Source organism: Lynx rufus, unplaced genomic scaffold, assembly GCF_022079265.1.
Source record: "Lynx rufus isolate CCGP_SWC_20201006 ecotype Redwood Valley unplaced genomic scaffold, mLynRuf1.p SCAF_17, whole genome shotgun sequence".
NCBI lineage: Eukaryota > Metazoa > Chordata > Mammalia > Carnivora > Felidae > Lynx > Lynx rufus.
Genome location: NW_025814831.1, coordinates 1,951,341 through 1,978,074, shown reverse-complemented (window position 1 = coordinate 1,978,074; position 26,734 = coordinate 1,951,341). Strand labels below are relative to the sequence as shown.

Genomic DNA, 26,734 nt, shown 5'->3' with positions numbered 1-26,734 from the left:
TGTCAGCAACTCCAGCCCCGTGAGAAGACGACCATCACAGCCACGTTAGGGTCATTCCGGCGGACAGAAGGTTAACGTTCCAAACCAACCAAAACGATTCCCGACGTTAATAAAACGCAGGAGGAAAAACAGCTGAAAATCTCCATAGGTAGAGAAGAATCGCCTGATGACATGAGCCCACATCCGTGATAAGACACGTAGCAAGTGTACAAGTGCAAGGTTAGGAGCAGTGCACAATGCCACCCTCACTTCCGACATGCGCTGCAAGTTGGGGGCCGCCAGGACCACCCCCGGTTCAATAATTCAGTACAAAGACTCACCGAACCGGGTTGAAAGCTTACAGTCGTGGTCTATTACTGAAAGTGTGCCCGTTAAACTCCCGCAGGGGAAGAAGTTCATGGGGCAGGGACCAGGAGGGCCCCACGCCTGGGGCTCCCACACCAAGTGACCCGAGGCCCCCTCCCTGTATTCTGCTCTGCGGTGTGGTCCCTGCACCCCCCTCCAACACTCGCCACCGCAGGCAGGACAGCCCAGGGGTTTCGGGATCACCTCCCAGGACCCGGGGCAAAGAACAGACCCCTCCTTGGGCAAGGCCCATATTTCTGCTACACAACAAGGGGGCTCACTCCATCGAAGTGAAGTGCATTTACAAGAACCTACAGGCAGTGCCGCGGTGACTAGTGAAACAGTGAAAGCTTCCTCCTGGGATCAGGAGTTAGGGGCGGATTTCTGCTCCCACACTTATACCGGACATTGTGCGGGGAGGGGGCTGGGGGTGGCAAATAGGCGAGGAAAAGGATTTGCAAAGAACTGGAGTCATTATTCCCAGAAGATCGGTTTTCGAATGTAGAAAATCCACAGAACCTCAACTTAGCCTGGAGCGCTGCCGAAACCAGAGACCCCAGACTGGGGACTCAGACCCTCGTGATTTGCGTTCTCACAGTTCTGGAGTTTGGAAGGCCAAGGGGAGCGTTCTGCTATCCAGGTTTGGTTTCTGGTGTCCACAACGGGACGGGAGTGCCCGGAAGGGGACAGGAAGGAAGAGAGGGAGAGCTTTTCCTGTGCTGAAGCCAGCAGCCCTGCCTTCCCAGCTCTTTTAACCTTAATTACCTCCTAAAAGCCCTGCCTCCAAAGACCGTCACACTGGGGGCCAGGACTTGGACAGAGGAATTTGAGGGAGACACAATTCCGTCCATAGCAAATCTCCAGGTGAATGGATCAAATGAATAAAGATTTAAGCATGACCATCAGATAATCATATTTATATATGCAAGTGACAGGCCACTGTAACATTCTTTAGGGGCGCCTGGGCAGCTCAGTCAGTTGAGCGTCGGACTCTTGATTTCGGCTCAGGTCATGATCCCAGGGTGGTGGGATCGAGACCCGTATTGGGCTCCGTGCTGAGCGTGGGGTCTTTAATGTTTTAACGATACCGTTGCAAAGCACCAAAAACATCGGCACCAGCTAAATCTAACTACAGATGCGTAAGAACCGCCCCTGGAAAGCGCAAAGCCCTGCTGGGAGGTCAGTGGCTGTTCAAGTTGGGGAAAGTGCTGGGGCCCCCGCTGGAAACTCACCTCCGTAAAGATACCGGTTCTCTCAAACCTACCTTCAGTTCAGTGGCCTCCGAATCCCAGCCCTCACTTGGTTTCGTGGACACTGACGAGTTGATTCTAAAATCTGTATGGAAAGGCAAAGGGCCAGGGACAGCCAGGAGGTCGTGGAGAAGGGCGGCCACACTGTGAGCTGGGACGGCCGCTCCGGAGAACCGTGGGACAGACACCCGCTCGCAAAAACACTTGTACCCGAATGCCCATAGAAGGGACTCTCCATTACAGCCCCAAAGGGAAAACAACCGAAGCGCCCCCAGCAGGAGAATGGGCATGAGGGGCGGGGCCCGCGCCACCAGGCCACACCGCCAGCGAAGCCGTCACTGCCCAGGGCAGCATGGATGGATCTCAGCACAGAACATGGAGAGAAAGGAGCCAGACTGCAGAGCGCACGCCCATTCCACAGATGGAAAGTTCAGATCAAGTGGAGCTATTCTGAGGAAGGGGACAGTGGGCTTGGGGGAGGCCCCGGGGAGATTTCTGGGACCCCGAGACTGTCCATACTTGGTCTGAGTGAAGGTGGCTAACGTTTGTTTGATACGGTCCCGTTGGGGACATTCTCTGCTCGTGCTCCAATAAATAAGCCGATTAAGACGGCTAGGGCAGGGTCCACAGAGGCGGGCCCCAGCGGCCAACCCAGGCGACGCACTGGCCACGGGCCCAGGTCGGCTTCGAGCCTCATGTCTGCCTTTAATCCTGGGGACTCCTTACCACATGTGTGTCTGAGCCGGTCAAAGAATCCAGTCTCTTCTGTACTAAAGAAAACCGTGCATGTGGCTCTCCGGCCTCTGGCAGAGCCCCCTCTACAGAGCCAGCCCTGCATGTGTCCCGGCCACGTCCAGGCAGAAAGAGAGGAGCCACAGCCCCTGCCTGTCCCCTCGCACTCTGGGACGCCTGGGCTCGCCTGGGACCACGCTCTGGGGGGGTCCAGTCGTCGGCTCCTGTCTGGCAGGTAGACAGAGGTGGGGTGGGGGCGTGACGGGCCCGGGCACAGTGTGGGGGGGGGGGGGTGGGAGGGGTGACGGGCCGGGCACAGAGGGGACTCCGAGGCTGTGAGCCGTGTGGCCCTGCCCCAGAGATGCTCCAGGCCCACCTGCCGGTGTGGACCCTCGCTGGACCCCAACCCTGACCCCCCACCCCCTTTCCCAGAATCTCTTGTCTGCTGCTGGAGGGGGTGGGGACTGGGCAGGGGACACAAATGCTGCCAGCTAAAGTAGGCCAGGGGGTTTCCCTCACCAGTCCGGCCTCATCGCCCAGCCCTCTGGACGCGGCCACGCTTACACTTACACTTTGAGGAGTCAGCTCGATGTCGACATCGGGAACATTGCTGCCGGCATCAGTGTGTCACTTGTGAACCTTTCCTACGAGGCGTCCTCAGGTGGGCAGAATCCTGGAAGTTTCCTTGTTGTACTCTGTTGTTTACGAAAATGAGAACAAAGAAAAAGGATGACATTAAGAAATGCTTTCCTTTATGTCGTTTGGTTTTGTGCTGCTCAGAGCCGCCCTCATCACAGACGGGCTGGATGTGCCGCAGGGACAGAAATCCACCCGACTCTCTGGGGCTGCACGGGAAGGGGGGGGCGGGTGAGCCGGGCCCAGGGAGCCCAGGTGGACAGGAAGCGCGTCTGCCTTCGGCCCCTCGTCTCCTCCCCGCACGCCCAGCCCCGGCCAGCGCCACTCCTCTGCCTGGGTCTCTGGCCGGGGACCGTGCTGTTCTCTGCCCGTGCAGACCCCACCCCCAGCTCCCCAGCCTCTGTGTTCCCGACCAGGCGAACAGCCCAGACCCCCTCGGTGCCCAGGGAGACGGTCGGCGGGGGCCGGGCATCTCCCTTGAGGCCACCGGCACCAGCCGAGCAGGGGGACCCTCCCCTCTGTGTGGGCCCAGGCCTCAGGGGCAGGCAGAGGGTCATGGACCGGCACCCTGAAAATGCCCCTGGCAGCCCGTCCCCCCAGCATAACCTTGGGGTGCACACAGGCCACACGGTGCCTGAACTCACCGATGCCACCAGACCCTCGGGGTCCCCTCTGCCCACCCGCTCCCCCCACCCCCCACACCTCTGAGGCTTGCCTCTCCACGCATGACCTCCAAGGGTGAGCCCTGGAGGTGGGCATCCTCGGAGGGCTGGGACTTGATTTTGTTGAAGGGGCCCTCGGTCTCCTCACAGGGGTAACTGCTAGCTATGCCCACGTGCCCCCGTCACCATCCGTGTCAGCCCATCTCGGGGACCCCTAGAGGCCTGCTTTTCCTCTGGGCCTCCCTGGGCCCCCCCTGCAGAACCCCATCTCTGGTTCCTCCTCTTCTCCCCCCTCCAGACGTTGCCGTGTCCCAGGGCCCAGTCCTCAAACCACTTCTGTCTACACCCTACACATCTGAAATGGAAGTCTGCCTCCCCCACCCAAAGCATCATGTTCCCTTTAGTGGTTCAGTCAGCTGCTCACCACTCCGCCAAAGACCTTGGGGTCCTCCCGACGCCTCTCTTTTGCTCGTCTCTGCCTCCAATCTGCAGCCCTCGGTCTGCCCACGGCCGCCGCCTGGCTCGGACCCGTGCCAGGACCCTCCAACCACCCTGGAGAGCCCACTCCCACAAATCAGCCGTGTCTTCGCACTCCGCTCCCTTTTTCCTCCTTCCCTTTCCCGCCGTGGGGACCAGCCTTTGGCTGTTGGGGACCGCACAGGAAAATCCCCGAACGAATGGAGAAGGGCGCCAATGCAGCTCAGCCCAGCACTGGGGTGTCGGGAAGGTGGAGAGAGCAGAGGACACTCAGCTTAACATACGGGTCTGCACGCGGGTTTGTGGACACACGCACAGATCTTCCCGCTCTGGAAACGGTGCCGCCTGGTGACAGCAGGCGTCCCTGGGCCCGGCTCTCACTCGCACTGCTCTCCGCTGGGGCCCCTCCGGGAAAAGGCTGAGCTGAGTGAGCTCGGCATCTTGTACCAGAAGGTAAGGAAGTGCCTAAACAAGACGACGTGTCCAAAGGACGCAGGATCCCACTGAAAGTTGCGGACGGTAGGCCCTCGAGTAGGACAGCAGCCCAGAATCCGTGCTGACATCAGTCCAGATGTAAGAAGGCACGCCCCCAAGAGGGAAGGGAACCCCAGCCTCGTCAAAGAAATCACAAGCGCTGTCCCTATGAACTGCTTCGTAACTACTTACTGATTAGTTGCTTGCTAATGAGCGCAACTACTTACTAATTAATTACTTACTAATGAGTGCAAGGTGCTCAGCAGTTATCTTCACAGGGAGGGGTCTTGGCAGGTGTTGTCTCACCCAAGTGGCGAGACCTCACGCGAGCGGTGCTGGCTGGCTGGGCACTCAGGGCCTCCGGCAGGCGGGACGTGAGGAGAAGGACACAGCCTCGCCTCGCCTCCCAGGGGGCCCCACAGAAATACAGAAAGCACAGGACACAGACACAGCTAAGGAAGGGGGCATTCTGCAGAGACACGTGCAGCATGTCAAGATGGGGGGGACGTTAGATCAGTGGTGATTTCCTGATTTTTCAGACTGCACTACGCTTAGGCAGGAGAGACTCCTTATTCTCAGACGGTGCAGAAATAAATAGTTGTGTGGAAGGAGAGAGTGAATCATAAGGAAAATGCCATAAACTGTTGACAGTTGGGGAATCTAGGTAAAGAGAGAGAATGTCCAGAATTGCTTAGTACTAAGTGTACCACTTTCCCGCGGATTGGAAGTTATTTCAAAATGGAGAATTGGATACAAGCAAAAACAATCCCACGTAGTTTCCACGGGTGCCTATGTAGGCAAGTCAATGTTTAGGAATAGTCTGGAGGAGTCTGCAGAGGTGCACAGCCCGTGATGATCTCAAGGGAGGAGAACAGGATTGGAGGTGGGGGAGGGGGCGGACGAGCGTCAGCAGGGCCCGTGACACCCCGGCTGTCTGCACGGAGGTATCACAGGCAATTTGTAAGAGCAAACGTGGGTGTGAGAGTACAGGAAAGAAAATAGCATCCCTGTGAAATCGCAGAGAAGCCGAGGCGGGTGCCAGTGTGAGAGAGCAGAAGGAGAGGAGGTTTGGGTGGGGCGGCTGCCATGCCCTCTGAGGGGGGCAGGCCCCGGGCACAGAGCAGGGGGGTATTGCAGGACGGCGTCACCGGCCCTGACGCGGCCAAGGAGTGGGATGGCAGGTGCAGGACACGGAGGCCCTCCCCTTGGTACGGGCTTTCTGGTTCCATGTCTTTGCCCACAGTCATAGAGTGGCTACAGCAGCTCCAGACCTTGCACCTGGCCTTGAAGCGGGTCCAGGGAAAGAGCCTTTCCTCCAGGAGGCAAACTGAGTTCCAGGCCCACCTCTCACTGGTCGAAATTGGATATGCGCCGTTCTGATGGCATCGGGCTGAGACTCAAAGGCTCTCTAGGTGTGGACATGAGCCAGGGTCTCCCAGATGCAAACGCTCTGACTCAGGAGCCATGGGGCTGGGTCCCTTCTGTATTTAAAAAGTTTTTTTTCTTAATCTTTATTTATTTTTGAGAGAGAGACAGAGTGCAAGTGGGGTGGAACAGAGAGGGAGGGGGACACAGAGTCCGAAGGAGGCTCCAGACTCTGAGCTGTCAGCACAGAGCCCGACGCGGGGCTCGAACTCATGGACCGCGAGATCATGACCTGAGCCGAAGTCAGATGCTCAACCGACTGAGCTACCCAGGTGCCCTTGGGTCCCTTCTGTGTTTAACAGGGCCCCTCAGTGATTTGGATGTAGGCTGACATTTAAGAAATCAGAGCCCACCCTGGGCCCAAACCCAGGGGCAAAAGGACAGGCAGGGCAGGGCTGCTCACCCCCAGGCTGGTCAGGAATGAGCATGATGCAGGGAGGGGACTGTCTCCTGAGCAGCACGGACAGCGGGTGCCCTGCTGACCTCCCACCTGACGGCTCGGGGCTGAGGCTGCTGGGAGGCAGGTCCTGAGCTGCCAGGCCCCCTCTGCCGCCCGGCTGCCTCAAACCACACCGGACTGGGGCGGGGGGGGGTGCATCTGGGTTTCTCCCTGCCACGGGAGCTGAGGATCTCAGCCTCCCCCCGCCCCCCTCTGAGCCATGGTGGCCCCAGACTGTCCCTTCAGGGGCTTTGGGGCCACAGTCTGATGCGTCTTTGTTTTTTTAAACTGCTTTATCGAGACATAATCACATACCATACAACATACCTCTCTGAGGGTGCGAGTCAGTGGTTTTGTCACAGTCACAGGTATGTGCAACCAGCCCCCCAGGAAGAAGCCTGTCCCCTTCAGCTGTACCCCCCACCGCCCCTCCCAACTCTGAACCTGCTCCGTGCTCACAGATGTTCCCATTCTGCACATTTCAGGGAAGCGGAATCCTACTCCACGTGGCCTTTCGTGTCTGCTTCTGTCTCTCCGTGCTGTTCTTGAGGTCCGTCCGTGGCCCAGTTGCCGTCGGGGTCGGTCCAAGGCCGAGCTGCCCTCCGGTTCGTCCGCGGGGTCAGTATTTCACTCTTCTGGGCTCAGCCACGTCCCACCGGGGGATAGACCGCATTTTGCTGGCCTGTTTCCACCCTCCGGCCATCGCGAGCGTGCCCCGTGGACCTCCGGGTGCGCGTCCCCGTGTGGACGGTGCCGTCAGCCTCGGGAGGCCTCGGGCGTGGTTCTGCCCGGCAGGGGGCGACGCCGGAGTAGCCCTTTGGGGGGCCGCCAGGCTGTTTCCGGGAGCAGCCGCCCCCTCTCCGTCCTGCCGGCCGTGTGCCAGGGCTGTGACTTCTGCGCGTGTGCACCAACACTCGTCACCGTGTGCCTCCGGGGTCCCGGTGGAGTTTGCGGAGGGGGCGCAGGGCGGGCGGCGGTGCCTCCCGGGGGGACTTGCCGCCGCCGCGCGCTGCCCTGGCGCCGAGTCTCTGCCCCGCTGGCCTCCACCCCCTCCCGGACCTGCGAGGGCGCCCCTCCCGGACCCCAGTCCTGAGCCCCACCCCTGCCCCTGGCTTGGGGACTGATGGCACTGTCAGTGATGGCGTGGCTGTCGTTCGTCGTCAGGGCTCAAGGCCACTGGTCGTTTCTCTCCTTAGACCCAGCTCTGCGCGCGGGAGGCTTTCGGGGTCACCAACCCCCCTCCGCCCAGGCGGCTGGGCCCCGCGGCCCCGTCCGTGGCCTCCTGCGCCTTCCTCCCTTAGAACAAGAGCGGGGCCAACGGGGCCGTGCTGCCCCCTGGTGCCCGCACGCGGCACCTGCAGGGACCGCCGCGAACTTGGCACCTCCCAGGACCCCAAGAACAGTGTCTAACCTTAGAGCACACACCCTGTGTCAGGCCAGCTTAAGCCAGGGACATACATGATCTCAGTTAATGTCCCCAGCGGCCCTGCAGGCATTTCCCCAGTGAAGACACAGGGTGGAGTGACCTGGCCAAAGCGAGCTGTCCTCAGGAGCCCATGTCCCACGGCCAGCCCCGCCTACTCCCTGTGCACCACTCGGGAGAGCCTGCACGCACCCCTCCCAGGGGCAAGAGGCTTCGGGGTCGGGGACATGCCACCCTTTCCAGACCGACTGAGGACCGAGGGGCCCGGAACTCCCGGCTGCGCCCTTCCGGCCTCTCCTGCGGGGTCCACCCGGGGTGTGCACCTGTGGACCACAGCCACCAGCAGTGCCCGGAGGGTGGGGTGGGCTGAGGAGGGGCCCCACCTGCACCTGACGTGCTGGTGTATTTTTCAGGGCAGGAACAGAGGGTGCCCGGTAGGTTGGTCCTATGTGAGGGTTCTGTGTGGGCTCCCCAGCTGGCACGGAGCTTGCCCACACACGTGGCCATCTGGCCCCCGTTGTCCCTCGAGGAACAAGAGGGGACTAAGGCACAGGCCGTGTCCAGGGAGCTGGGAAGGCCGTAGTGAGCAAACAGCGGGTGGCCCCATCTGGGGACACGCTTGAGGGAAAGAGCCTACGAGTGAGGGTGGTGGGCTCCAGGTGAGGGGGGGCGCCACCCTGCAGGGGTCTCAGGGCTCCCACCTGGGGCGCTGGCCTCGGGACTGTGAGGGTGGACCTCACTGCCGGCGTCCCTCCTCCCTCCGGCGCCCAAGGGAGCATTTCGTGGAGGGAACAGATGGAAGAGGGGAGAGGGGGACCCAGAGTGAGTGGGTGAGGCAGTGGGAGGTGGGAGGGAGAGGGAGAGGGGGTTAGGGACTGGGGGGGGCGAGTGGGGGAGTAAGTGGGGGGATGAGAAGGTGGAGGGTGGAGGGGAGTGGGGGGTAGGGTGAGTCGGGAAGATGAGGGGGCATGGTGGGGGGTGAGTGAAGGTCTCATGTTTGGACATCTGGTCTGCTCACCAGCACAGCCCCACTGCTCACCAGAGAAGTTTCTGGAAGCAGCACATGTCAGATGAAAACACGAGAGGACTGCGGTCAGCGAGTGAGGACGACACTATCACTAATCTTCAAGGAGGGGAGCACGGCCAAGCGGACGGGACGGACCAGGCCAGCCCGTGCCCACCACGTCCCCAGCTGTCCCTGTCCGGCTGGGATTCGGGCCTGGTGCCCTCTGCCTCTTGCCCCCAAGATCTCACACTCAAGGGCAGGGCCGGCCTTGCTCCCCGGGTGCTCCTGCGCCCACACCGGAGCTGGCACGTGGCCAGAGCCCAGCCCCTCCCACCTGGGCCCCCCCAGCAGCCCCTCCGCTAACACTGCGGGGTGTGGATTGAGTAGTGTCTTAGTGTGGACACCGAGCTGGTTGGGCCTTCGGCACAGAGCTTCTCCTTGTCCCCAGTGGTCACCGTCTCTCCCCATATTCATTTTCTAATCTCACGGGTCCCCATGCTGTCACTGCAGACACCCTCTGAGACCCCCAGGGAAGGGGACCCTGCAGGTCACACCCCCGGCCCTAGACCCCGGCCCACCCCGGCTCCAGCCGCTCTACCTCGTGCATGAGGCCCCGCCCCACCAGGCGTCAGTCCCCACCCTCCCCCCCCCCCCCGCCCGTCAGCGACCTATGGTGACAAGAGGAGATACCCCCCACAGAGCCCCTAGCACAGAGCTCAGACCCACGTGCCGGCGAAAGCCAACCGTCTGTTCCTTCTCTCCTGTCCGGAACGTGCTCCTGGGGTGGTACTGAGGCACCAGGACCACGCTGCCTCTCATGCTGAGGTGTGGAAAGACCCGGAAGCCTCCCCCCGCCCCCCACCAGGCGTCAGTCCCCACCCTCCCCGCCCCCCGCCCCCCCCCCCCCCCCCGCCAAAGCAGCACCGGCCGGGGGCCCTCGGGCAGCCTGGTCACCCTGGTGCCCACGGGGAGGGGGTGCAGGCTCTGAGCTCCCCGAGGACAAAGGACAGGAAGCAGAGCACGCTGGGCCGGGACAGCTGTGAACCCAGCGCCCCTGCGCCCGTGCCCCGCGGCCACTGGAGCCCAGCACGTGGCCCTGGGACAGGGAGGAGAGGCGGAGAGTCCCAGAGGAGAAGGGCGCGGACACGGAGGCCGATGCGGGAGTCGGGCCGGGGATGGCGGGCACCGCCCACAGCTGAGAGAAGAGTCTGGAAGGGATCCCCCCCAGAGCCCCCAGAAGGAGCCCACTCTGCAGACACCTTGATCTTGGACGGCCAGCCCCTGCGACGGCGGCCGGAGAGAACAAGTTTGGTGCTAAGCTGCTCAGTCTGCGCTGAGTGGTTATGGCCCCCGGCAGGACGGCGCGGGCTCAGCATGGACGCCTTGTGGGCCTGTCCGCGGGCTCCGGGCTCCGTCCCCAGCGCCCCGTCCAGGGACACCGGGCTCCGTCCCCAGCGCTGAGCGTTCCGGACTGTGCCCTGAAGCCACAGCCGTCACCCCAGAGCCTGGGCACATACCCCTCCCACGGGCTTGGTGCCCCCAGACAGCCCTAGAGGAAAACACGTCCCTGAAAAGGGGAAGGTGGCATTATTTCGTTAGGAAGGCACCTGAGACTGGCGTGTATTTTCGCATTTTTATTTCCAAGTGTATCTTTTCGATGGCTCTCACTACAAAGAACCACCACGGACAGTGACCGCTGCCTTACAGAAACGAGAGCACAATGTAACACGACGGCCCGGCACAGCTCGGGGGGACCCGGGGTGCCCAGGCCCCCACGCTGGGCGCACAGCCCGCCGGGCTCCTGTTTGAGGCGTGAGCTGCAGGTGTGTGTGAAGTGTCTGAAGGACAGGTAGTGGGTCAGCGTGCGGTAGGTGTCGTTGGCCTTGTTACAGATAGGGAAACCGAGGCAGCAACGTGACCTGGCCTAGACGAGCCCGGACGTGACCCGACGCTGTGCGTCTTCAGGGAGCCCACTTTCGGGCCCCATGGCAGACCAGGTTCCATGCTCCACCCACACTCCATCCGCACCTGGTGGAGGGGCTGGAGGCCTGGGGCCGTCACCTGCTCACTCCTGAGCCCCCCCCGTTGCAAGCCCTCGGCGGCCTCTCCCCTGGCATTGAGGCCGGGAAGCCTTGACGTGAAGGAATGAATCCCAGCCGTTCTCCGGGCCTCTTTAGCTGAGCGTCTGACCCTTTAGCTGAGTGTCCACCGGCACCCTCGACCTGGGCCACCCTACAGGAGGCCCGTCGGCTGCCCTGCTGAAGTCAGAGCGGTTGGTGCCCCAGCCCACGGCTCCCCCGAGGAGTCCCCGGCAGCCCGCGACCTCACACCTGCGTGGCACAGAGCCGGCCCAGCCGAGGGCCCTCCGGCCTGGGCTCCTGCCCCCTCGTCGGCCTTGGCTGTCCCACAGCGAGCTGGCCCCTGCCGTACTATCCGGTCATCCAAGCACTGCTTGCAGAAAAGCACGGGAAATAAAGTCATCACTGCGCGTGACCGGCACCGGCCCCTGACCACAGCCCTGCTGTTTGCTAGTGGCCGGGTGAGCCGGCCGGGATGCGTGTGGACAAAGAGGCCGGCCTGCCAGCCACGCACCGCCTGGGTGAGCCGCCTCCTGTGTCGGCCCGGGCCGGGGGGGGAGCCTGGGGGGGGGGGGCCGGGACCGTGATGGGCCGACGGAGAGCGTGGCTCCAGGAACGAGAGATCCTGGCAGGTTTCCCAGAGGGGGGCTTCTCGGCCAGCGCCGCGGGCACTCATTGGCAAGCTCGGCGGACGGGGAGGCCGCACCACCGCTCCTGGGCTCCCACGCGGGCTCAACAGGACTCTTCGCCCGGCCTCTCCAAGGCGCACGGTGAGCCCCACGCACGCGGCTGTGGCTCCGGGGGCTCGACGATCCTGGGGATCGCGTGGCCGTTAGTGAGCGTCGTGGGCAGGGGCGCCTCCTCTGAGTCCTTGGAACACGTGAGCTTGACAACATCTGTCCTCGCGGAGCACTTCCTCCATTCCCTGTGGATCCTGGACACCTCTTGCCACGAGTGGCCCGTGGCCAGCACGTAGATGATGGGGTCGGCCACGCCGTTGGCCGTGGACAGGCACAGGAACACCGCGGAGGTCGTGTACAGGTTGGCTTCGAAGGCGCACATGGAGCCCGGGTCTCCCTTGTAGTAGGAAAAGGCGACGGCCTTGACGAGGAGCGCCAGGTGGTAGGGCGCGAAGCAGACCAGGAAGATGAGCACCACCGCGATGGCCAGGCGCTTCGCCTTGGCCTTCTGGGCGGCGCTCAGGCCCGTGCTCAGCTTGATGCTCCTGAAGATCCGCTGGTTGGTGAACGCGATGACGGAGAGAGGGACGGCGAACCCCACGGCGAAGCGGGAGTAGCAGTAGCTGGCGACCCTGGTGTTGGTGGGCAGCGTCTCGAAGCAGGTGTCCCCGTCTTCCATCTCAAACACCGGGTAGTGGATGAGGCCGACGACGAGGAAGACGGACGCCGAGATGAGGAAGGCGGTCCTCTGGTGGCGGCGGCCTCGGGTCTCCAGGGCATACACCACCGCCGCGAAGCGGTCGCAGGAGACGCAGCACAGGAAGAGGATGCTGACGTACAGGTTGCAGAAGAAGATGTAGGCCGTCACCTTGCAGGCCCACGGGCCCAGGGTCCAGCGGTGCTGGTTCCGGATGTAGACGACCCAGAGGGGCAGGGTGCCGATGTAGAGCAGCTCGCACAGCGCCAGGCAGAACAGATAGACCGCCAGCACGTTGCCCTGCCGCGCCTGCAGCAGCGTCAGCCACGCCGTCAGGCAGTTGGCCGGGAAGCCCAGCAGGCACACGAGGCTGTACGCCACCACCAGGACCACTCTGCTGTCCTCGAAGGACACGTTACAGGGGCCCGCGCCGGGAAACGGGGTCGCCGAGACAGGGCCGCTTACTAGGGTGTCGTTCCCTGTGGGACAGAGACAAGCGTGAGGACGGGAGCGCCTGGGAACCAAGAGAACGTACGACTCGTGCTCGCTCCAGACCAGAGGCACCAGGCGTTTAAGGGTTCTCCAAATGCCTGTCAGATTTTTGGGCTCCAGCCTGGCGGCGTCACAGCCCGTGGGCTGTGCGACGCCGAGTCCTTGTAACTCACGGAGGTCATTTCTCAAAGGGTTGCTTGTGTGCCGGAAAACGGAGTGTATTCTTTTTTTTTTTTTTTTTTTAGTGTTTATTTTTGACAGAGAGAGACAGAATGTGAGCAGGGCAGGGGCAGAGAGAGAGGGAGACACAGAATCCGAAGCAGCTCCAGGCTCCGAGCCGTCAGCGCAGCCCGACGCGGGACTTGAACTCACGAACCGCTAGATCATGACCCGAGCAAAGTCGGGCGCTTAACCAACTGAGCCGCCTAGGCACCCCCAGAGTGTATTCTTTAATTGTTGAGTGAGCGTTCTTCTGTGCACATTTTCAATAGAGTCGGGGTGCCCCCCCCCACCGCCCTTCTCTAGCAGCTTTCATGCTTTGACCCCCACCCCTGACCCCGGCTCGTGCACAGCACTATCTTGCCTGCTTCAACCGTCAGTTATGGAGAAAAGTGATTAACCCCCCCTGTCGTGATGGGGGATTTGTGTACCTCTTGTAGTTCTCTCAAGGTTTGCTTTATGTGTTTTAAGCCGTTGTTAATTGGTGCGTGTGAGTTAAAAACGGTTCTGATTTCCTGATGAATCGACCTCTGTACTATTATGTCATGGTCTCTTTATCTCTGGGGTAGGTGGAATAACGCCCCCGCCCCCCAAAGACGTGCACGTCCTGATCCCAGAACCCGTGAGTCTAGCAGCTTGACTGGCTCACGTGCAACTCTGGTTCCGTGGCAAAAGGAGTTGCAAATGGAATTGGGTTTGTGAATTGCCTGGCACTAGGAAAAGAGGGAGGCTGCCGTAGATTGCCGGGGCAGGCTCGGTGCTGTCACAGGGTCCCGGAATGTGGGGACGTGGGGGCCACTGGCCCTTCTGAAGAGGGAGGAAGGGGCTGCCAGCCCAGGGATGCGGGCAGCTTCTGGGAGCCGGACACGCAGGGAAACGGCTTCTCCCTGAGTCTCCAGGAGGAACGCGGCTGTGACACCCTGATTTTAGCCCATTTCTCACCTCTCATCCCCCGAACAATGAAGATGGGCATTTATAAGCCTCTATGTTTGTAGTCATTTGTAACACAACCACAGGAAGGCAGTGTAATTTCTAATAATGCTTTTAATACTAAGTCTTTGTTTAGTACTTAATATAAAAAGAGCAGCTCTCTCTCGATGAGTAGTCATTGGTATTTTTTTCCCCACCTTCTACTTCCAGACTGTCTGCATCCTTATGGTTTGGATGTGACGCTTCCGACTGGAGTTAGAAATCTGACGCTCGCTGCCTCTCAGTTACCGATTGCAATCCGTTTATCCTCTTGACATCACTGATATGGTTTTGTTGCTTTTCTCCACCTTACTTTGTGCTCCTTTGTCTGATTTTTCTGTTTGCTTTTATTCCCCTTTTGTCTTTTGTTATGGGTTGAACTGTGCCCCCCCCAAAAAGACGTGGGGGACCCCTGACCCCAGCACCTTAGAACGTGTCTGTATTTGGGGCCGGTCTTTGCAGAGGCGGCCGGGTTCAGATGAGGCCATTTGGGTGGGCCCTAATCCCTTCGGACCGTGTTCTTATTACGTGGGCACATTCGCACACAGGGACGCGGGTGGGGAAGACGGTGTGGGGACACAGGGAGACGGCAGCCCTCCACCAGCCAAGGAGAGCGGCTAGGACAGACTCTCCCTTCCCGCCAAGCGAGCAAACACATCTTCTGGATTTGTTTACTTCTTAAATTCTGTTTCCCACCTCTACTCATTTGGAAGTTATTATCAAGTCTATTTTTAGGTTTTCAGAGATTACCCTGGAAACGAAATGTGTGCCTCCGTGTGTCCGGAGCTCGTCAGAGTCTGCACCCTCCTGAGCGTGTGGCCCGGGAGCCCCGAGCGCTACCTCTCTGGGGCCCGACTGGCCGACGCACCGCGCCCCCCAGGGTTCCAGTCGTGTGGGGGCTCGCGCGTTTCTAGCTTCGCACGTTGGGCTTGTCGTCCGCCCTTTGCGACAAGCCACGCGGCGGCCGGGCTCCTGCCGGCTCACCTGCCTCCTCTGGGCCACCCTCCTGAGACCCCTCGTCCTGCCTCAGGACGTCCTCTGCCAAGGACAGGACCTTGCTGGTAGGAGCCCCCGCGGGCCCGCCTGAGACGCCCTCTTCACCCAGGGGTCCCCCGTGGCTTTGGCCCCCTGTGCTCCGTCCTCTGGCCTCCGAAGCGGGGAGCAGTCACCCGTCGGTCTGGCTGTCCTGCCTTCGGACCTGTGGAATCCGAGAATGTCTCGATCCCACCAGTGTGCAGGGACCCCGGGTTTCGCCCTCGGGGCTCTGCTCGGTTGTGTCGGACACACGACTCTCATCTCGCTGTGGGGCCTCCTCCACCTCGGCCCCCTTGTCCCGTGCCATCCAAGGAGCCTGCTGGTGTCCAGCTACAGGGTAGGAGCCCCTTCATCGGTGTCTAACTCGTCCAAGTGATACAGCCTTCATTCCTGGAGACTCCATCTGGCTCCTTTCCAAGTCTGTCCGGATGGCCTCTGGCTCAGTCCATGCCCTGCGTGCCCCCGACGTGCCCCAGGTGCCCCTGTCGCACCCATGAGGCCGTCCCAGCAGCTGGCACCGAGGGCTGAGGGCTCTAACCCCGAGGCACTAGCCCTCTGGCCCCTGCCCACGCGCCACAGCCCGGCTCCCTTGAAGGTGGGCGGTGGTTCTGAGCCCACGTTTGCTGGGCATTACCTGCGGGCATCGCCTGAGTGGAAGGGGCATCGCCTCCCGTCACCAGTCGCCTGGGACCCCCATCCGAGCTCTGGCGGCCAGCGGGCAGGGATCCTCAGATTCACTCCAGCCCTCACTGCCCAGGGCTGTCCTTTGGGGTCCCGTATGCAGGTGACCCCTTTCAAGCCCACACCCACTCCCGCACCAGAGCCACGGCTCACCTGCTGTCCCTGCCCATTAGGAAACGGACAGCAGTGAGTCAGGGCGTAAACGTAGAACGGCCTCTGTGCCGTCTTAGGCCTGTGAATGTCCCTGTGCTGATTCTCACTAAAATTCAGTAACAGGGGACAGTCACCATCATGTGGCATCACACGAAGTCCGAGGGCCAGAGACGCTCAGGGCTCTGGAGTTCTGGGGACCCCAATGCCCCGGGACGGAAGGGACCGCGTCGGTGCACAGCCTCGGACACCCACCCGGCCCGGTGCCGCTGACCACCTTCCCCACCCCTGCTCAGGGTTTTCCTTCCCCTCGAGAGTTCAGACAAGCTTTCACAGGGCTCGGCCGATGTGTGACCCAGCTCTGAGGTGTTTCATAGCAGGAACGCGTTGAGGCTGGCCGACGGGCCACCGCATGGGAAGTGGGAGCCCCAGGGAGTGCCCCTAGTGTCCCTTCACCTACAACTGGGAAGACGCCCAGACACGGGGGCCCCTGCAGCACCTGCTTGTGACAGAGGCCCCCGGAGGAAGGCGTGACCTGACGGCCACCTTTGAGCCACCACCCCGTCCAACAGCAAGAAGCCAGTGAGAACAGCCCTGAGCCCCGGCTCAAGCTGCCAGAGCCCGAGGTGGGTCCTCACTGCCCTCCCTCACCGGTGCTCCTGAGGGGCAGGCGATGTGGCGGGAGGACGAGTCACAAGGACGAAGCGTGCCGTCAGGCGTGAGCCCCCAGCTGTAAGCGGCAGGGACACTGCAGACGCACTCACTCTCTGGGGACCCGCCGTGGGGAAGGAATCTGCCGCGTCCCGGGCACCTCCCTCTCCTGCCCAGCCTGGTCTCCTGGGCCCCCTCTGACCGCCCGACCTGCGCCCGGGGCCACCCTGGACCCCGTCCTCCCTCCCCCGCCTCCTCTGGGACCTGTCACAGAAACGAACGTCTGTGTCCTTCCTGGTGACACACGCTTACCAGAGCCTTTGCCCCTGGCCCCTGCCTTTCAGTTCCTCAGGAGACGCTGGGGACGCTTGCAACACTGCCACACTGTCCCCGTTAAACAGGAAGTTAAACCCGAAGTCCCCTCGGCTCCCGCAGCGCCCGCGCCCCGTTCTGCTCAGTCCCTGGGAGTCGACCCCCCCAGGCCCCCGCAGGAGTGGGGTCACACAGGATTTGCGTTTCTACGTCTGGCTTCCCTCACTCGGCTTCAGGTCCTCAAGGCCCGTCCCTGCCGCCACCAGTGTCCGAACGTCCTTCGGCGCTAAGGCTGGGCCGCGTGCGTTCACGCAGTCCTCCGTCGATGGAGGCCCGGGTCGTTTCCACTCCCCCCCCTTTCGGACGCATGCTGCCGAGAACTCGGGCGTGCAAACGTCACTTTGACACCCGGCTTTCACTTCTTTCGGGTGAATACCCGTAGTGGGATTGCTCATCACACGGCAGTTCTGTTTTCGACTTTGTGAGGAACCGCTGGGCTGTTTCCCGTAGCGGCCGCGCCAGCTTAACGTTCCCACCGACGGTGCACGGGGACCCGGTCTCTCCGCGTCCTCGCCAACACTTTGGTGTTTTGTTTTGTGAGGGTCGCCGTCCTAATGGTCCTAATGGGTGTGAGGTGGCTTCCCCGCCCCCTCCCCGGGACAGGCACAGCCATCCCCATTTACCGGCGAGGGTCCGAGGCACGGGGGCGCTGTCGGGCCCACTTGTCAATTGCCCCCCCTCCCCCGCAGGCGCACACGAGGGCCCCGACCCCCTGGGAAAAGGGCGGGAGACAGGTGACAGGTGACAGCTCTGGGGCCCGGCACTTGGCCAGAGATGGGCATGATAGGAGACCCCGGTCCCTCGCGGTCCTGTTCCCGGTGTTTCCTAGCGCCTCGAGAGCAAAGAAACAGATGCTTCCCTGTGTCTTGATGGAGACCCTACACCTTTATTGTTTCGGAGACGGTTTTTTTTTAGACAAGGCTATTTTTCATGCTAAGTTTTGAAGTAATTACCCCCATGTTGAGGTGACGTGCATTCTAGAAAAATTCTTGCAGTCCCTCCTAAGTGGTTAAAGTCGACGGAGACGCGAAGGGGGCTCACCTGGCATACTTGAGTTGCTCCGACCTCAGAGAGGCTCTAACACGCACTCCGGTTTCTAGTACATGTCATGTGTCTTCTCGATCCTACTGAGCAGTTTGCTCCAAGAGTTCAAAGTGACCTGGACAAAGAGTAGGACGGAATGGCTTTAGGAAAATCAGATTAGATCAGAAATTAAGTCATTCAACAGATGACTCAACCCTTAGTGAGCATTTGTTATGTGTCAAGTCTTCTATTTTGATATATAGATGTAACTATATATGATATACATGATATATATATGATATATAGGGTATATATAGATATATGATATATATGATACATATATGATATATAGATATATCTATATATGATATATAGATATGTTTGGATATATATAGATATAACAGCAGATCTTCAATATACAAAGAACATCTACAAATCAATAAATATGGGAAGTTTTGGGGCGCCTGGGTGGCTCAGTCGGTTGAGCGTCCGACTTCGGCTGAGGTCATGATCTCACAGCTCGTGAGTTCGAGCCCCGCGTCGGGCTCTGTGCTGACAGCTCGGAGCCTGGAGCCTGCTTCGGATTCTGTGCCTCCCTCTCTCTCTGCCCCAACCCACTCGCCTTCTGTCTCTGTCTCTCTCAAAAGTAAACAAACATCAAAAAAAAAATTAAAAATGAATGAATATAAGAAGTTTCGGAGCCCATGAGCAGATACTTTGCAAAAGACATAATAAACAGCTCCTAAAAACCCAAAAAGTGCTCGACTCTACTTATAATCAAAGAAATGCGAACATCAACGTCAGAAGGGCAGTCTTTTCTTGCCTAGCAGGCTGACAAAAACAAAGGACTCTAATTCTCAGTGTTGGCGAAAGTGTGAGGAAGCGGGTGTCTTTACTGCGTTGATGGGAGCGTAAACCGGCATGAATGTTTTGGGCCCGATTGTGAGGCATGCTTCCAAAAGTCTGGGACGCACTTAACTTTTGATCATGTAAAATCCTTTCTAGGAATTTCCCCTGGCGAAACAATGACCCGAAAAGCGAAGTGCGTGTGACTTGCAGGCATGTCACGGCACCTCCCCCCCACGGAAAGGACCAGGACCCCCAGGAGAGCGCCCACCGTGCCTGTAGGGGCCTGAGCTACAGCAGGGCCCTGGCAGGTGGGGGACAGCGTCCACGGCACCCTATCTCGATACTTCCTTCCCTAACCAGAGGCGCCCTTACCCGCCAGAGAGGGTCTGGGAGAAGGCGAGCGCTCTAAACCCACGCTCCCACAGTGCGCAGGGCACGCCCGGAGCCCCAAGGGGCCGTGGGCTCCTGCTGTGCTCCGTGAGGCAGGCCCATGGGCCTCTCTGTCCTGCAGGGGCAGAGGCTGGGCCCAGAGGGGCTGCTGTGCTGGCCCCAGTCCCGCCCGAAGCTGCCTGGGCAGGGGAGGTGCACCCTAAGAGCGCAGATTACCCGCCCAGCCCCCCTTGGCGTGTTTCCAGCAGTCAGAGGTCACAGGAAGCCAGGGTTTGCCTGAAGCTACAGAAAATAGCTCCTGGAAGTCAACAAGGTGAGTCTAGAAAGTTGTTTCCCAAGTGACGTTGACCTTCTGAGCCCACGTTCCCAGACACGCTGGCAGGCGTGGGCCCGGAGGGCCGCCGCTGGGCCTTGCCCATCCCGCCCCCGGGTCTCGGGTCAGCCCCCTGCAAGTTGGGAAGGCCCGACAAGGGGGGCGGCCCCCGGGAGTTCCCTGACAGGTCTGTGGCCTGTTCTAGAAGGCCCTGCCCCCGCAGGAGATGGTCTAAGGCGCTCCCGGCCGTGACCCAGCAGGGCCCGCGTGGCGCCACCCCCCAGCACGGAGCCCCGGCCGGCCAGGGGTGAGGGGGTGGGCCCGACTAAGGGGGGCCCCCAAAGGAGGAGCTGCGGGGACGCCAGGCCACCCGGAAGCCGTCAGGACGTCCTGCAGCCCCGGGAGCGTGGGTGCCACCGGCCTCAGCCCGGGGCCCGAGTTCCTCCGTCACGACGACGGTGAGCTGCCTGCAGCAGGGGCTCCGGGCCCGGCCGCCCTCACGCTAACTCTCGAGTATTCTGGAAGCTGTGAGGAGGAGCCCGTCCCCGGGGGCCGCACTGCCCGGTCTCCCCCGCGCACACAGGAGCGGGGAGGGGTGGGTCTCTCGCAGCCGCTTCTGCAACCGCCGGAGGAAGTGGTGCCCGAGCAAAACAGCGCGCTCCTCTGAGCTGAGGCCTGCGGGGGCCGCGTGGAGAGCAGACCGGTGCGGGGCGAGGGGGGTCCTGGGGCAGCGTGCTCACGCGGCCCGTGGGGGCCCGGTGCTCGTGTCCAGGTCCGGGCCACCTCCCTGACCGTCAGGCACCGGCAGTGCGGCCCGCCTTCTCCCCCACAGCCTGTCCTGCTCCCTGCCCCGTGGATGCGTGGCTCCGGATCTCAGCCCACGGGCGTCCCAGGGCCTCCCGTTTTCCGTCGTCCCCCGCCCGCCACCCTTACTGCCACTACTTTCTGCTGCTTTCCTGCGCTCCCCCCGTCCCTGAAGGCGAGCAAGCCCCAGAGCCGGCCAGCGCCTTGCTCCCGCCCAACCTCGGCGGGTCCCTGCATCACCCCGGTGGCCGGGACACGGGGCAGCCCAGGCCTGCGTGGGGGTTGGGGACGCTGGCCGCAGCACCCAGCACGGCCGGGGTGGCAGTGGCCGTGTCCTCTCGGCGTCCCCACCCCACCCGCCGCAGAGCACCCTGGCCATCCCGCGGGGCTGGATGTTAGGTGGGGGGGTGGCTCCCCGTGTCCCTCCACAGCAGCTCGTGGTCACGCACGGTGGCCAGTTCTTTCCGAGAGCCGCCGCGTGTGCGGGCGGCCGTGGGGACCCACAGAGGCGGGTGTCCGCTGTGGGGCAGGCGGAGTGACAGATCCCGCGGGACGGCCCGCTGCAGGTGCCAGGCCTCACCCAGTTGGCTGCTCCCAGCCCAGGGACGCAGGGAAGGGACGAGCCCGCCATGCCTGGAATGCCAGCCCGGGCCTGGTGGCCTGGGGTGGGGGGGTCTCTGTCCTCGGTCTATTCTCTCGGGGAGCTACGACAGCCACACAGCCCCGGGCATGACCCTGCGCCTCCACATCCCCAGGGGCCCACGGGCCCCACCTCCCCCCAGCCTGACCGGGGCTCCGGTGACAGCTGGCTCCAGTCCCCTCGCGGCTCCTTCTGGTCCCCCGGCTCCGCTCCCAGCGAGCGCCCTCACCGGCCGCTGTTCAAACACAACCCGCTGAATGAGCGCATCTCCCACCACGTGCTGCACCGGCAGCCCGTCCCCCCAGCTTCTCAAATATATTCCTCGGCTCTGACGACAGACAGGACTTTCAAACAGACCCCAAGGCACAGCCACGGGACACACACCGTCCTTACCCCGCCCTGACCGTCGCCCCCGTCCCGACACGTTGCTGAAAGCCCCGGGGATCGTCTGTGGTTTCTGGGGCCGTTTCACGAACACTGCTGGACATTTCGGGTTCTTCCACGTTCCCCACATTCTCACACCCAGCCCTGACTTCGTTTCTGTGTCCCAGCTGGGAGTTTCTGCGCCCCCGGCCCTCATGGCACACAGACCACGTGTGTTTCCCACGCCCGGTGGCCAGGCCACTACTCTTCCCCTTTTGATAGACTCTTTTTGAGTAGGCTTTACAGCCCAGCGTGGGGCTCGAACTCACGACCCCGAGATCAGGGGTCACGTACTCCGCCGACTGAGCCGGCCAGGCACCCCCTCCTCGCATAGATTTTAAGTGCAAGTCTTAAAAATTCATTTGCGAGGGCGTGCGGCTGGCTCAGTGAGTAGAGCACAGGTCTCCCGACCTTGGGGTTCGAGTGTCCTTAAGAAGAATTGTCTTAATTCATTTCATGTCTTTGGCAACAAGCTTGATGCCCGCCCCCAGCCCATCCATCTGTATGGTCGTGTCCCCCTCCGCCCCAGGTGGCTGCCTCCCCCCCCCCGCCTCCTGGCAGGTCCCCTGAAACCATCCTGTCACCTTCCTGGGCACACACGTACCTGGGAGACTGTGGGGTCTCACTCCCCGTCCCGGCTCTCGGCAGATACGGAACACCCCGCTGGCCTTGGCCCCACACCGGACGGCGTCCTGAGGGGCCCCGGGACCAGGCCCTGCGGCCAGGCTGACCGTCGCCCCAGCAGAGACCCCGCTGTCCCGCCTGTCCTCCTCACGCCCACGTGGCCCCAGCAGCCCTGGAGGCCAGGAGCCAGGCGCTTTGTATATCACCCACCAAACACCCTGAGAATCAGCCGCGGTCCCACAGCGGCCAGGAAGTGCCACTCCCCGCCCCGGAGAGGAACCTGCCTCCGAGCTCCGACTCGCCGGCCCCCTGGAGCAGCGACCACCGCGAGAACTCGGAGGAGGCCGAGCGAAGGACCCCGGGTTAAGACCCTCGACCAAGCCCCCACCTTTGTGCCGACAAATCACCCCAGCCCCCCGCCTGTCCGGGCGCCCCCCCCTGCCGACCGCTCCCCAGCACACGGAGCCCACGACTTACTCAGGGAGGCAGACCTCATGCTCAGCTGTGAACTCTCAGGAAGTAGCAGGCGTCCAGAGATCCCTCTCAAACTCTCCTAACTGCAAACGGGCGGGCCCAGGATGGCCGGCGGGGTTGGGGCGTCCGTCATCCGCCTGGCGCCTTGAACTCTCCTGGAGGCAGATGCAGGGAAGCAGCCCAGACCCACTTCTCCTTGTGGCTCGTGGCGGTGACCACCTCAGACACAGGCCACACGTTCCGCATTCGCTCAGGACCTTCCCAGCTGGCTCGGCCCACAGGCGGGAGCAGCTGGAGCGACCGCTGGTGCGCGGCCGACCCAGACACACGGCTCCTGCCCTGGCCCCCGGTGCGCCCTCCCCTGGCGGTGGTTCACAGGGTGACCTCCCTCCTCGCTTCCCTTGCCCGGGGCGGGGCTCCCGCTGGAGGGAAGGGGCCTGCGCGCCCTGTCCTCGGCTCTGCGTCTGGCCCCAGAGCTCATCCAGGCTGGGCGCAGCGGACTTCGCCGGCGGGATTCTCTGTGAGGGGCCGCACGGGTTCCCTGGGACGCAGCGTCCTGCACCAAGGCGCTGCCCCGCCCTGGCGGGCCCAGCTGCCGGTCCCCCGTCCGGCTTACGGGACCCCAGGCTGAGGCACCCGCAATCCAAACCCCCACCCCGCTTTCCTCGGGAAACGCTAGGGGGCTGCAGGTGATCCGCTGCCTTCCCCCACTGCCAAGGCCTGACCCGGTCCTGACTCTGTCAGTCCAGGGGGCGCAGGGATGGGCCCCCCGCACTTCTCGGGTGGCCGTGCCCAGCCCTGCAGCAGGGACAGTACATGGGGGCGGATCTAAGGCAGCCGCACCCCCAGGTGTGTTCGGGGCCGGGAGGGTCCCTGCGGGGGGTGCCCCCCACGCCGCCCTTTCTCTAAGGGACTCTCGGGGCTCAGCCTGCCACCCTGCAGGCTCTCGTGGTCCGGGCAGGGGTCCGCTCAGACCCGGCCCGAACAGCGATTCGGCGTGAGTGGCTGCCGAGTATCTAGAACGCTGGGCCTGGAGTCCGCACAGGTCTGGGCGCAGGGCGCACCTCGGCCTCCCGGAAACACCCGCCTGGGGCCTGGCCACTGCTCACGAGCACCACGCGCCTCCCGGGTCTCGGCCCCCGGCGGGTGGGGCCGCGGCTCGGGGTGGCCTGGGAGGTCGGGCCTCAGCAGGGCCACAGCCCCCACCGGGTCGGGTGTGCCGGGGATGGCGGGGTCCGGGCCGGGCCTCCGCGGAGGGGTCCGTGTCTTCTGGGGCTGGCTCCCCTGCGGCCCCGCTGATGGGTCCAGGTCTGACACAGCTCCAACCTGCACCACCATCGGCTCTGTGCCCTGGTGGCCGGGTCAGGGACGGCGGCCGGTTCGAGTTAGGTCCGCTGAGCCCTCCACCCCCACCGCTGGTAGGGCCTCTTCCGGGGCACGGACTCCGGCCCAGCGAAGGGCGTGCGTGTGTGGGACGAAGGTCTCAGCGGAGGACGGGGCTGCCGAGAGGCAGGGGTGAGCTCACCTGGCCGAGGGGCCGGGGGCCTATTCCCGAGGGCCGACTGCCTTCCAGGTGGGGGGAAGGGGGCCGTAGCCACCTGACAGTGCCCCCGGGGGTCACTGGCTCCTGACTCCTGCTGGGAAGGTCCCCCACGGAACCCGGAAGGACTCTGCACGCATCGCATCGGGGCCATCTTGTTCACACCGTCTCACCAGAAGCGGAAGTCATTCACCATTTCGAGTAGGTCCTATTGTCTCAGATTGAATCTCAGAAGGTAGGGAAGGTGGGCGGGACGACTCTCTCCCACCTGCTCCGGCTCTCGGGGTGTCTGCCCAGGGCGGTCTGCACCCCCAGCCGAGGGACTCAAGGGTGTCTATTCTCCTCCCGGGTCCTAAAGTCTTTATAACGAAAAGGAGGCAGGCTGACGAGCCCTCGAGGAACCACCACCTGGATTCAACAGATGTGAGGACCTCGGACCGGCTTCGTCTAGAAGCGTCCACGCGTCTGAGTGGAACGCAGGCCCCCGACTCAGCCCCCGGGACACTGGCGCGTCCACCTCCGGCCCCCCCCCCCTCCGCCAGCGCACGCGGCCACCCCGCCTCTCACCCGCGCTCTGTGGCTCCCCGGTTGCCCCACGTGGTCTGACAGCGGGTCCCTCGAGCCAGGGTCCGCGCGAGGGTGGAGCACCCCCGCCCGTGTCTGCTGGGCCCCTCCACCCCCCGCCGCCCATAGGGTCGACGGTTTAAAGTGACCCGGCCGGTTGGATCTGCTCGCTTGGGTCCTTCTGGTGTCATTTAACGTGTTCTTCTGTCACCTGTTTCCCAAACTAGGCAGGGGGGTTCTCCCGCCTGGTTTGGGGCAGTTTGGCGTTTCTGGCGGCCGCACCTCTGGAGAGCGTGTGGTAACACAAGAGGCTCACCGCCTGCCCTCCCCTCCTCACCGCCTCCCCTCCCCTCCTCACTCACCCTGGGAGCCTTAGCGTCACTCGGAGTCCCGCCAAGGCAACATTTCACCTGCTTCGCTAAGTGCCGAGTTTGCACTTCCGTGACGCTTCCACGCGTATCCGCTGGCCAGCGTGTGTGGGAGGCACCGTCACCCAGCATGTTCCTCTGGCGAAGCTCTCCAGAGGTGGCTGGGCACTCAGAATCTCTCTCTCTCTCATCAAGGACTCATCGGTCTGTTCGAATGTGGGAAATCATAGATATCACAAAACCTACAGTTCCGACCGCTTCTCCGCGTATGCCTCAGTGGCATTAAGTACGTCCACACCGGCCACTGCCACCACCGCCTCCAGGACACGTCCAAGGTCCCAGGCTGAAGCCCTGTCCCCGTGAAACACAAACAGCCCTTCCCCGGCCGGCATCACTCTGCTGTCCGTGTCCGCGAAGCTGGCCAGCCTGGGGACCTTCTATTTGTGGCTCAGACAGGCTTTGTCCCCCTGTGACGGGTGTGTGTCACTCGGCGTAGCGTCCTCAGGGCTCACCCGTGCCGGAGCAGGTGTCGGGACGCCCAGCGTGCGGGTGGACCGCACCCCGCGTGTCCGTTCCCGTGTCGAAAAACGCCGGGCTGCTGTCGCCCGCCGGCTGCCGGGGCTGGGGGACGAGGCTCACGGGTCTCCGGATCTCCAGAGTGTCTCCGTGAGGCACGGTCATCGTTCTGAAAGATGCCAAACTTGCCCCAAATCTGAGCAGTTGCCCACACTGCCTCTGTGGGGTTGATCGTACGGTTTGTCTCCCTAGACCTGCCCTCGAGGTGCACTTTCTCCGTCGGTTGCCCATGCCACGTGCCTGGCACAAACCCTCCCTTGTCGTGGGCGTCGGTCTGTCCGCGGACGCCTGGTCCTGTTTTCTGGGATGCTCAGTTTCTGCTGCTCCGAACGGTCCTTCCAGCCTCCCTGACTCCTCGTGTCTCCCCACCCTCCTGTGGCTCTGCCGCCTTCGGCCGTCGTGATGGAGGAGGGGAAGGCAGGGGGCTGCGGGGGCTTCCTCCTAAAAGGACAGGAGTTCCCCCAGACGCGGCTCTGAAGAGAGTGGCCCTGAGAGGGAGGAGGCGGGGGAGCAACGGGGCTTCCGAGAGGGGCCATCTCAAGAGCTCAGTGATTTTGAAACCCTCGTTGCCACCGGGCCTCACGCTGAGTGTGAACCATAAACCCTCCTTCAGCCCAGGACAGGCTGCCCCCACCCCCACGGGTAAACACGCTCAACACACAGGGGTCTTCTCTCTCGGAGCTGACACGGAAGCGTCCACAGCCTTGGGAAGCTGGTGCCTGATCTCGTGGTCAAAGGTGGCTGCTTGAGCTCCGGCCTTCACAGCTGTATTTCACGCATCAGGAAGGAGGACAGTGGAGGATGGTGGAGCCCCCGGCCTGTAAGGAGGCGTCCCAGACTTCCGGCCCAGTCCTTCCAGCCCTGCGTCCTGGGGAATGCGGTGCTGTGGCCACGCCTGGCTGCAGGGGAGACTGGAAGGCGTGATCTCTGCTGTGTCTGCCGATGCCTAAGAGAGAGGGGGACAGACGCTGCCTCGGGCACACGCGGTCACCAGCTCCTCTTCGACCCGGCAAGGTCGGGGGGTGTGCACTCGGCAGGCCCTGGGATGAAAGTGGACCAGAAGGGGTCGAGCTGGAAAAAGCACGGAGGAGCCTAGGGACCAGACGAGCTGGGGAGAGGGGTGTCCGGGGGAGGCCCCCGGGGCGTGATGGACAAGGGGAGGCCCCCGCGACCCCTCCGAGGTCCAGCCTCCGGAAGGATGGCTGGGCACGGGCTCCTGGCCTCTGTGCGCACTGACAGAGGTCCGCCCTTCC

At 62.6% G+C, this 26,734-nt stretch overlaps 2 protein-coding genes across 10 annotated transcripts in view; both read right to left on the bottom strand.

Annotated features, from left to right (window-relative positions):
• Positions 1-18,024, bottom strand: part of CDCA4 (cell division cycle associated 4) — a 29,789-nt gene extending 11,765 nt beyond the window's left edge. The window contains exons 1-4 of one of the 9 annotated variants that reach the window (XM_047079957.1): positions 17,935-18,024; positions 2,898-3,022; positions 2,322-2,555; positions 1,610-1,680 (exon numbers count right to left, since the gene is read on the bottom strand). In XM_047079957.1, the coding sequence (XP_046935913.1) occupies positions 1,610-1,680; positions 2,322-2,433 (183 nt within the window). In that variant the 5' untranslated portion in view covers positions 2,434-2,555; positions 2,898-3,022; positions 17,935-18,024. The other 8 variants (XM_047079958.1, XM_047079959.1, XM_047079960.1 and 5 more) reach the window with 8 other exon arrangements.
• GPR132 (G protein-coupled receptor 132) lies at positions 10,489-18,023 on the bottom strand. The gene is made up of 2 exons (XM_047079954.1): positions 17,935-18,023; positions 10,489-12,803 (listed from the first exon to the last, which is right to left on the bottom strand). The coding sequence occupies exons 1-2, from the start codon at positions 17,939-17,941 to the stop codon at positions 11,680-11,682; spliced, it is 1,131 nt and encodes a 376-aa protein (XP_046935910.1). The 5' UTR covers positions 17,942-18,023; the 3' UTR covers positions 10,489-11,679.
• Positions 18,025-26,734: the final 8,710 nt, after the last annotated feature.